Source organism: Octodon degus, unplaced genomic scaffold, assembly GCF_000260255.1.
Source record: "Octodon degus isolate 3935 unplaced genomic scaffold, OctDeg1.0 scaffold00215, whole genome shotgun sequence".
Classification (NCBI taxonomy): domain Eukaryota; kingdom Metazoa; phylum Chordata; class Mammalia; order Rodentia; family Octodontidae; genus Octodon; species Octodon degus.
This window is the reverse complement of record NW_004524791.1, coordinates 475,762-486,680: the sequence shown is the minus strand read 5'-3', so window position 1 is coordinate 486,680 and position 10,919 is coordinate 475,762. Positions and strand designations below refer to the sequence as shown.

Sequence of the window (10,919 nt, the reverse complement as noted above, 5' to 3'; positions counted from 1 at the left end):
GCACCTCTCCTGCCTCAGTCTCCAGAGTCATTGGGACCACAGCTGTGCACTGACAGCCGACATTAGGGACCTCCAGAGCAGCGCGGTACAGCGGCAGCCCAGGAGTTGCCCTGAGCGGGGCCTCCGGGGCTCCTCACCCACGCGGGCCCACGAGGAGCACAGAGGAGCCTGGTGGAGCCTGGCAGGGGACCCTGGGGGCCGGCCCTACTGTTCCCCCACAGCACCAGGCCTCCTTCCTGGGATGCACTTCTGCCCAGCCCGCCCCAGGTGAGGGGTTGCCCCAGCAACCACAGGTCGACTCCGCCCAGGCCAGCTGGGGGCAGGCTTGTTGCCTGGCAACTCAGCAGGAGCGTCCCTGGGCCCAGAGTGCGCAGCCGCCCAACCCTGCCTCGCTCCCTGGAGTCCAGTCCTTATTCCCCAAGAGCAGGACAGCAGTTGGAGGACACAATGAACCTAGTCCTCTCCAGGTGAGTGGCCACACGGGCTGGGAGGGAGGAGAGAGGCTGGGGTCAGCCACTGTCCCAGAGAAAGAGGGAGGAGAGGATGGTGGGGGACACAGGGCTCTGACTACCAGGCCTCCTGGCCTATGGCCGGCAAACTGGGGCAGCCACATGCGCCAGGTCCTCCTTCCAGCCCTTGCTGGTGCCCCTGAAAAAGCCCTCACCCCCAGCCCACCAGCCTCACCCCTCTGTGGGTCATGCCCACCTGCTGCTGCCCAGCCACGCCAGGGACTCTGGCTTTGGTGCTGGGTCCTCCCAGCCCAGACTCAGCTGTGCTCCTTGCATGGGGTCTCTGTTGCCTGGAAACAGGGAGACCCACGCTGTGCAACTTGTAGGACAGACACGGGGATGAAGGAGGGGAGGAGGCCACAGGGAGGCCCGGGAGGCAGACTGGGTCCCAGATGGCTGGCAGAACACATCCGGGGCATGGTGCAACAAGGCAGCACACGCCACCCAAGAGTCTGGGGAGGGAAGGACCAGTCTGACAGGAGATGACAGGTACTCACTGGAGGCACCAACCCGAGGCACCGGGGCTGGCTGCGGAGGGAGATGTGGGGCCCAGGAGGCCACCCCAAAGCTAGCTCTCTCAGAAACTCCTTAGTGTTTTAGGAAAAATGCAGCGCTCAAAGGAGGGCGTTTCCTGGTGTGGGAGGGGTACGGGGCGACACCTGCCCCACAGCAGGGGTGAGGCTTGTGCAGACTCTGGCACCCAGGAGGCCAGAACCCAGCAGAGCTTCCTTGCTGCCATGCAAGCGTAGCGGGTGGGGCTGTCACTGGGCGTGCTTCTCACCTCTGGGGTGTCCCCAACACTCAGACCCCCACCTCTCCAGAGACGGCCAGGTGAGGGCAATGGAAGCCACGGTGGTCAGCACTGAGAAGCACTTCGGGCAGCTCTGCTCTCTGCTGGCTGCCCACACACGCAAGACAGCCCGGCTCCGGGATGCAGGGGACCGGCTGGTCAAGCAGCTCATCGCCTTTGCCAGCACTGAGGCCCCCGAGCTGCGGGCCACTCTTCGGGATGTCGCTGAGGACCTGGCCAAAGTGCAGGACTATCGGCAGGCCCAGGTGAGCGGCGGCCATGGCCCAGGCAGCACACCTCTGCCAAGGCAGCCCCAGGTGGACGTGGACGTTCACCTACTGTCACACTGTTCGCAGGACTGAGAGCCAGGGCTGAGCCAAGACAGCTGAGGGTAGAAGCCCAAAGTCAGACCTGGGGGCTCCCCAAATACTAGGGCACACAGCACCTGGGGGAGGGACAGCAATCCCGCAGAAGCCAGAAAGAGGCTGGTGGGTGTCGGAAATAAGCAGCCACAGACAGCCGCCAAGAGGAGAAGGCCAAGAGGAAGGCCCGTCACAGGCCACATGGCAGAGGTGAGGGGGACAGCAGAAAGCTCCAGGTTCCTCCCGCCAGACCTCCTAGACGTGTCCTCAGGGCAGATGCTGACCAGGAAGGAGGCCTTAGTGCAGGGCGTGGTGGTGGGTGTCTGGACCCCAGCACTCTAGCAGGCTGAGGCAAAAGGATGGCAAGTTGGAGCCCAGGCTGGGCAGCTTGGTTAGATCTCAGTTCCAAGCAGAAAATAAAAGGGCTGGGGTTCAACGCAGTGGCCAGTGTCCTTCTTCATCTGCGCAAAAGAGAGAGGGAGGAACTGAGGGCAGGTGGGCCTGCTCCTCGGACACAGCAAGTCCAGATCCACCTGATCACCATGAGCCCATCTGCACCCAAAGAATGAAGCCTGGTCTGCCTGTGTCCCTTGCTGCATGAGGGCAGCTCGCTCTGTGGTCACATGGCAGGAGGCAGCTCCCAGGCCTGGCAGGAGGACATCACCTTAGACTCAAAAGGTCAGAGCCTGCCCAGGGAACCGCAGCAGTATTTGAGGCGGCCCTCGCCCTCTGGCGCTTGGGGAAGGATTTTCCTCCCCTCCTGGCCACGGGTCAGCAGCCTGCAGAGGCGACAGCCTGGGTGGGGCCTCCCACTTCCTCCTGGCCAGCGCAATGGGTGCCAGCGGCCTGCCCAGGGGATCCAGGAATAATGCTGCCAGCCCAGATGTGGGGACATGTGACCACGTAAAACGTGAAGCTGCCGGCCCCCCTGGACCATGCACCAGGGTGGTGTCCTAGGGGCACTACACCCACCCCAGGGTTCCCACGCAGCTGTGCTGCCCCCAGGGCTGCCATACTCCGTGCAGCCAGACTGACCCCTGTAGCTGCCAGCTGGAAGACTAGGGTTTCAAGCCCTGGCAGATTCGGGGGAGGCCCTGGCGCACCCCTCACTGGGCCTACTGAGTGCTTCATGGTAGCTTGTGGGGTATCCGGCCCTGGGCGCCATCCCCTCCGTGCTGTGGACCCTGAGGCAGTGTGGGGAGCCCAGAGTACAGACCAGGGGAGACCAGGCTCCCCAAGGCATAGAAGGAGCACTGGTGGCCAGGGTCCCCTGCCAGGCACTGTCTTCAGGGGCAGCCTGTCACCCCCTGCCCCGCCCCAAGGCCTGGTGTGGGCTGATTGCCCGGCTTCGCTTGGGGTGCAGATGGTGGAACCGAGGGCCTCTGCATGCCAGGCAGGCGCTCACCCCTTAGCCGCTCCCCCAGCCCTCTTGGTGCCTAGGCGGGCCTGAACTTCTGATCCCCCGCCTTGGGTTCCCGAAGTGCTGGGTGACAGGCAAGCCTCCCCTCCCAGCTCACCTGACCTCACACTCTGGCAAGGGCGGGGGCCGAGTGACACTCGTGGTGCTGCCCTGTGCCCCAGGGATGGGGAGGCCACCTTCCTTCCCAGGGCCTTGCTCTGGAGCCGGTGCCCTGCAGGGACAGCTTTGGCTGTGCTCTGACCCTCTGTGCTGTCCCTCCTGCCCAAGGTCGAGAGGCTGGAGGCCAAGGTCGTGGAGCCCCTGAAGCTGTATGGCACCTGGATAAAACAGACCCGGGTGAGCAGGGTGCCTGGGGCAGGCGGCGGTGGGGTGGCCAGGGATCCCTGGGAAACCGGCCTCTGCTTCTCTCTCTTTAGGCTGAGATCAAGAAATTCAAACGCATCCAAAACAATGAGATCAAACAACTGGAAAGGCTGGAGAAACTGAGGCAGAAGACGCCCTCAGATCGGCAGATGATTGTATCCTTCTTTGGGAGCCACTTCACAAGCCGCTCCCTGGGGTGGTGGCTGGCTCCATGGTGCCTGGGCCTGCCGGGAGGCATGGGCCCTGCCGAGGCCTGCCGGGAGGCATGGGCCCTGCCGAGGCCTGCCGGGAGGCATGGGCCCTGCCGAGGCCTGCCGGGAGGCATGGGCCCTGTGGAGGCCTGCCGGGTGGCATGGGGCCTGCCGAGGCCTGGGCCACTGGGCTTCTGGGCAGAATCCTTAACCCACTGCCCAGTCGCAGGTGAGTGCAGCACCTTCCTCTAGGTCAGGCGGGTAAGGTGTGAACACTGCGTGTGTGCAGGGGAGGTGGTCACGGGCCAGGGACCCAGTGTCCAGTGAGCCACCGCTGTCTCAGGCCTCGGTTTCCTTGCAAGGCTGCCCATCTTGTGCTCCACACCAGAGAAGCCTGGGTCAGGGACTGAGGGGCCTGACAAGGAGAGTCCACAGCCCGCTCCCCTGAGCAGTCCTACACAGTGACCGGCTCATCACCTCTGCCCTTTCAGAACCCAGTGACCTACGTTACCCAAAGTGTGCTTTGTCGTGGACCTATGTCGGGCTCCCATCCAAGGCCATTTTGACCCCCAGGGGCCTTGGGCCCAGTCTGGGGACATTTTAGACTGTCATAAAGATGCCCCTGCAGTTGTTTATTCCTGGTGCAGTGGCGACAGATGGCTGCAGAGTGGCATCTCACCCAGCACAGAGCTCAGGGGCACCAGCTGGAGAGGCCCCCTGGCCATGTCCAGGGTGGGCAGGGACGCACCCTCCAAGAGGCAGGAGGGTGCGTAAACCCCACCCTGCCTCCCTTGCCGCAGACCCACCTTCCCACCCATGTGTGTCCCTCAGCTGGCAGCCCTTCCCCTGTCCCCAGCATCCCCTCCCCACAGGCCCAGCCTCCACTGCAGGCCCTGACCATGAGGACCCCCCATGGTCAGCTGGGGTCGACACCCCCAGGCTCCCCTCATGAGGCACCACCTACACATACGGGGATCAAGGTGTGGACATCTTGGGGACCGCCATGCCCCTGACTGTGTGGCATCTGTCGGTGGAGGCCAGAGGCATCCAGGGTCCTCTGGGGCATAGGCCACGGTGTCCAGTTGATCAGGCTGGCATGAAGGGACCCACTCGAGAGGGTGAAATGGAGGCTCCGGCTCACATGGGTCTGTACATGGCCACCTCAGGACTCTGATCCAAAGATGGCCCAGCACAGAGCAGGGTTTGGGGATATAGATAGAAGGGACAGATGAGCTGGAGACCTGTGGTGTCCATGAGCAGGCACTCGGAGCCAATTCCCTACGGAACACATTGCTAGCAGCCCAGAGGGGCCACTGGGGCTTCAGTGAGCATCGCTGTGAGCAGGCCAGACCGCCGGCTCCTGCTCCTAGGCAAGGAGCAGAGCCCCAGAGAGGCCGTGTGACTCCCGAGATCTCACAGCCTCCAGCAGGCCTCCGCACCGCAGCAGCCGGACCCTGGGCCACAGTCCACATCAAGCAGCCCTCTGGCCACCGCGTGACACGAGACACCCTGGGCCAGAGAGCGGGCCAGTGAAGGGGACAGTCCCGAATGGCGTTGTCGGGCTGCACCCATCCATAACGCCATCTTCTCCCTGCATATCTGGGCCAGGCAGAAAACAGCGTGCAGAGGGCCTCGGTGGACGCCAGCCGCACCACACGGCAGCTGGAGGACACAGTGGCTGCCTTCCAGCAGCGGAAGCTGAAGGACCTCCAGGTGGGGGCCGTCGGTGACCCGTGTGCACTAGTGTGTACACATGTGTGTGCATACGTGTGTGCACGTGTGGGAGAAGGGTGTGGGTGGGTGTGTGCAGGAGTGTGTGCCTGGAAGGGTGTGTGTGTGAGCAACCACTGAAGGTGTACGTAGGCACGTACGGAGGTGTGTGCACACCTGTGAGGCCCGGTGGGCTGTGCACAGTTGTGAGCACCTGTGGATCCGCGTGTGAGGGCATGTATGCAGCTGTGAAGCCCAGCCCAAGACAGTGCACCCTAGTGGCTGGATGGGGCACTGCAGGCTCAGGGCCACTGTGCCCTCCCAGCTGGAAGGCTGTCCCAGCAGACCAGCGGGAAGGGACTGCGGCAGAGGCTGCTCTCTGCTCGCCTGCTCCTGTCCGGTTTCCAGTCACAGCCCCAGGATCTCCTGACAGCCCCGTGGGCCTAGCAGGCCTGTCCTGTTCTAAAGACAGAGGACAGAATCCCCCCCCACAGGCCTCGGGAGGGCACCTCCAGCTCATCTGCAGCCGCTGCAGCACCAGGCCCTGCCTTAGCTGCCTCAGGGCCTTTACACAGCCCAGGTGCTCTGCTGGAAGTGCTGCCCTCCCTGCGAGGAGCTGACCCCGACCCATCTGACCCACCTCGAGGCCTGCTCCCAGGCCTCCCACGCAGCTGTCCCCACAGGACCAAGGAAGCACACATCTCCCACACTCCTTAATGTCACTGACGTGGAGCGGGTACCTACTGTGTCCTGGCCTGCCACTCCCAGGCAGACCTGGGTGCTCCTGGAACTGTCACCTGCGCTCTTCACAGCAGGCAGCGGGCGGGTCGCTGCCACCACCCCTCTCGCTGCACCTCATCCTTGGGGCCTCAGGGAGCATCTGCAGTGGGTGAGGGGGACAGGTGGGGTGACCAGGGCCTCCAGCACTCTGCTTGGGCATGGGGCAGGGCCCAGAGACCTCTGCAGCCTTGCTCATTGCCGTGTGAGCGCGCCTGGGGTGAGAGCTGGGCGGAGGCGGCCACAGGGCACAGCTGCCTTGGGCCTGGCACCGCTCAAGGCCCTCCTGGAGTCCTCCCCACAGCTACGCTGGCCTGGGAGAGGGTGGACAGAGTGTCCCGGTGCTGGGGACGGTCAACCAAATCAGCGCATCCGCAGACAGATGCCTTGAAGCATGTTAGACGCACCAGCAAGCTCTGACTGGACCTTGGGAGGGAGGCGTGGGGAAGAGGCGTGGGGAAGAGGAGTGGGGAAGAGGAGTGGGGAAGAGGAGTGGGGAAGAGGAGTGGGGAAGAGGAGTGGGGAAGAGGGCGGGAAGCCCGCAGGTCTCTGGGAGGAGGGCATAGGAGGCAGAGTGGACGCGGCGGCCTCCATGAGTGCTCGGACCGCTTGGGCCCTGAACTGTGATGGGCATCACAGGGCTCTGGGACAAATGAACCAAAATTAGTGTTCAAATTTCTCACCCAGGGCTAGGGTGATGGTGCAGGACTGCCATGCCAGCACTCTGGGAGGCTGAGGCAGGAGGATCTCAAACTCAAGTCCAGCCTTAGCAGCTTTGTGATTTAATGAGACCCTCTCTCAAAAATTTTTTTTAAAAAATTGAAAAAGGGGCTAGGGATGGAGCTCATTGTGGAGGCCCTGGGCTCCATCCCCAGTATAACAAAAAGAAAAGGTCCCCACCCAGGACCTGTGCCCCCGTGACAGCCACCTCTGGGTGACTTGTCTCCCCTGCCCCAGAGGGTCCTCCTGGACTTCATGACCATTGAGATGGTGTTCCACGCCAAGGCGGTGGAGGTGTGCTCCAGAGCCTGCCAGACCTTGGGCAGCTACGACCCAGAGCAGGACCTACAGGTGGGGTATCCCGCGTGCTGCCCGGGCGCCAGTGGTGCGGGTTGAGGTGGTTCTCTCGAGTGAGTTTCTACTCCTTCACTCACTCTGAAGGCCGTGCTGATGGCAGGTGTCCTGGCCCGGGCTGCGGCTCTCTTGGGGCCATGGCGACCTCAGGAGCAGCGACCGGAAGGACATCCTGCCCACTGCCCAGGGTGCTTTGCTCTGGCCCATGTCTGCACTCCCCTCTGAGGACTCGGATGTGATGCGGGGAACACGCTGCCCCACACTGGTGCCGTGAGAGGCACCCATGTGTCACCCTAAGCTTGGTGGCTCTGGGGCTCGCAGCTCCTCCATGTGTTGCATTTCTCCCCGAGCTTTAGCTGTGGCACAGGTTAGGGGGCACCCCAACTCCCAGCATGCTTTCCTTGATGCAGCAGTATTTATCTGTTTGTTTGTGGTGCCCAGAATGGGGCCCAGTGTGTCCATGTGCCAGGCAGGGGCTCACCCACCCAGCTGCACCCCAGCCTTCTAGAATATCCCTTTAGGGCTGCCTGCCCTGGAAGGAGCCAGCCGCTTCCTGTGAGCCTCTCCCGGCCTGTTTTGTGTCTGTAAGTGGGATGGTCTTGCCCACTCCTGGAGTACTGTGGATCCCATGGTGTGACCAGCAGGAGGTGCCAGGCGTGACTGTGGGCTCGGCATGTCACTGTCTGTGGGCCATGGTGTCCCCATCCGGCTTTCCTGCCCCATGCCCTGTGTGTCCCCACTGAGTCCGGCTCACCCGTCTCTCCTGGGCAGGACTTTCAAGCCAAGACGTGGGGAGCTCCTGGACATTTTGAGGCTTGGCCCTTCACAGATGCCACGCTGGGGCCACCCGCCAGCCAGGTGAGTGTGAGGTGTGAGTCTCTGGCCTGCCCAGGCCCACGGCCACGCCCATGCCACCCATAGGCACTCAACGGCCAGGCGTCCTCAGATGTTGCTAGCACAAGGTGGCATGGAACACACCTCACAAGGGCCCAGTGAGGCCTGGAGTCAGGCGTGCCCATGCTCCTGGGCAGCTCAGAGTGGGCAGCCAAGGGGGACGAGGCCGGGGAGTAGAGCCCCCCAGGCCACCCACGGGTGGGCATCACCGCCTCCCAGAGGCTATGGGGGTGAGCAAGCCCCAGGTCAGACTGGCTTGGCCCAAACCTGCTGCTCTGGTTGTGAGCTCTTGGAGTAGGGTCACAGCTTCTCTGGGCTCTTGGACTCCACCCACTTGGTGGCCCACGCGGGGTGGGGCAGAGCTGGAGGAGCTGCAGCAGGCCGGGGCAGTGGCTGCGGTGTCACTGCAGCTGTTACTGTTAACACCCAGGTTGCACAGAGCACCCTAGGGAGCCAGCGAGGACAGGAGGCCGGGGGCGGTGACGCAGCAGGGGACACAGCACTGGAGGACCTCCAGGGGCAAGAGCAGGGCCGCAGGCACTAGGAGGCCATGGGGATGCTATCGTGCCTGTGCCACAGCCTCCCAGAGCCTCGGTTTCCCTGCCCACACCAGGAGCAGGGGGCAGTGAGCGGTCACCAAGTCCTGTCCCATCCCCGTCCCTCACTGGCCCACATGGGTTCTCCTGTGTTCTGGCAACGCACTGTGGCTTGGCTTCCTGGGGCTGCCATGACCAAGTGCCACATGGGGCCACGCAGGGCCTCCCACTCTGGCAGCCAAGGAGTCCAGTCCTTCGAAGCTGAGGTGCCAGGCAGCATCTGGGCGCTGCCCAGTGTCTGCCTTCTCCACCAGTGCTGCCTCCTAGCACACTCTTGAGGCTGTGGCCATGTGTCCCTTCTGCCAAGAACACCTCATGCAGCGTTGGAGTGGCCTCATCCTCACCCACCACATCTGCTAGGACCCCGTTTTAGACCGCACACTGCTGGGACTCAGAACTTCAGCATGGGAATTTGGGGGACACAGCTCAGCCTGCAACACACGTGCAATGTGAAGTCCTGGGACCCAGGCAGATTGCGGGAGTCTGTGGGGGACAGGAATGGGAGGGAGGTCTGTGCCCCGGCCTCCAGGCCCACCCAGGAAGTAGGGTCGTGGTTCCTTCTTGGGTGCTAGGAAGTCCTGGTCAGCAGGTTGTAAAGTGTGACAGAGCAAGGCCTTGGTGCACTCTGCTTGTCACCAGTGCCGCCCAGAGGCCGCATCTGCCAGCAGGTGTCAGCAACTCACAGCAGAGAGGGCCGAGTTTCCCTTGTGACTCTGGGGACCTAGAAAAGGAACCTCCAGCCAGGAGTGCAGGGCTGCTAGCAACCCGCTGATGTCTGCTCTGACTGCGGGGCACTGTGGGGCCCGGGGGCTTCAGATCGGGGCACTGGTGCTCGAGGGCCCTGGCCCGAGCCCGAAGGTCTACAGCCGTACAGGGGACTCATCTGCCTCTGGGCCCTGTGGGCCTCTGGAGCCGAGGGCCTGGGATTTGGTCACCCCATCAGTGCCAGGGCTTCTCCACTAGCACAACGGAGGACACACATCCTCCTCGTGGGACCACTGGAGGGCCAGTGAAACTGGCCTCTGCTGGCAGGGAGCAGTGTGGCGCCTGCTGGCGAGGACCCCCCTCCCTTGGGTTCTCTGCCTTTTGTCCTGAGCACCAACCGCAGAGGACAGAGCCTCTGCCACCCACCCTGGAGCGGACTTCCTCCCTCAGGAAGCCCAGCTGTGACACGGCAGAACCCCGAACAAGACTGCTGTCCCTCGTGGAAAAGGGGTGCTGCATGCAGGGGACACAGTGCTGGTGGCCCTGGGTGGAGGTGGTGACCCCTGCCCGAAGGCACTCAGCAGCCCCCAGGGACTCAGGCAGCAGAAAGGTCACAGCTGAAGGAGAAACAGCTGGGTGCTGGGTTAGTGCCCCTTCTGTTTAGTTCTGTGAATTTGGAGGGATCCATTTTCATTGCGTTCCTAGAACAGAGCCTGAGAGATCCTTCTTCTTTTTTTTAGTAGGAAACTTATTGGTTAGTTGTGCCCTCGGGGGTGAGCACAGAGGTGGAACCTCGGGGCTAGATGTGGGAGCTGGCAATGGGATGCCCTGGGCTTGTCCCAGTCCTGGCACGCTTTAGGGTCCTGGGCTCCAGAGTTGGCTCTGAGCCCAGCAGTTGCCTTCTAGGATGTGGCAGGATCCCCTACTTCCCAGCATCAAGGAAAATCCCAACGCCGCACCCTAGGGCTGGTGCTCCCAGGCTGGGCCCCCACCACACTTGGCTAAGCGTGGGCAGAGGGAGTACCAAGGACATGGGATAGCCACCACCATGCCTGCGCCCCAGGGCCGGCACCTGTGCCCTCGAGCCCTCTGGGGTTGGCCTCTTCCCAGCCTTTCCACCATTTGGGCCCAGAAGCAGCCTTGGCCTGGTGTGCTCCCAGGGAAGGAAGTATAGCCTGGAGGTCACCTGCTGTGCCATGCTGGACAAACGTGTCCTGCCTGAGGGGTGGCAGCCACGGTCAGAGGCCCCCAACCAACCTCAAATTGGAGAGGTCGGTGGCTTCCACTCAGAGGGGCAGCAGGATGGGGCATCCCCTGCAGCTCAAGGATCTAAGCCACCCCAGTGGCCAGGGTCTGGCCGGGGGGCCAGCGGAGCGGCCAGGGCCCTCTCCAGTCCATCCTGCAGACGGGCTCCTTCTGAGGAGCTGCTGCAGACATCCAGCCATGTCAAGATAAAGTACAAAACAGAGCTTTCTTCTAAAAGATAATTTATTTCATTTTCCACTTTTTGGCCATCTGAGGCGCAACA

The 10,919-nt window shown here is 62.9% G+C and overlaps 1 protein-coding gene across 2 annotated transcripts; it reads left to right on the top strand.

Moving 5' to 3' along the window:
- Nucleotides 1-380: 380 nt before the first annotated feature.
- On the top strand, nucleotides 381-10,872 carry Fam92b (family with sequence similarity 92 member B). Of its 2 annotated transcripts, XM_004645011.2 has the most exons (9): nucleotides 381-467; nucleotides 1,331-1,565; nucleotides 3,349-3,417; nucleotides 3,498-3,599; nucleotides 3,859-3,864; nucleotides 5,244-5,348; nucleotides 7,080-7,193; nucleotides 7,968-8,054; nucleotides 8,521-10,872. In XM_004645011.2, exons 1-9 carry the CDS (start codon nucleotides 448-450, stop codon nucleotides 8,632-8,634), a joined length of 852 nt encoding a protein of 283 aa, XP_004645068.1. In that variant the 5' UTR covers nucleotides 381-447; the 3' UTR covers nucleotides 8,635-10,872. The 2 variants fall into 2 exon arrangements, with proteins under 2 accessions (XP_004645068.1, XP_023560924.1); XM_023705156.1 differs by lacking the exon at nucleotides 5,244-5,348.
- The last annotated feature ends 47 nt before the right edge of the window (nucleotides 10,873-10,919 follow it).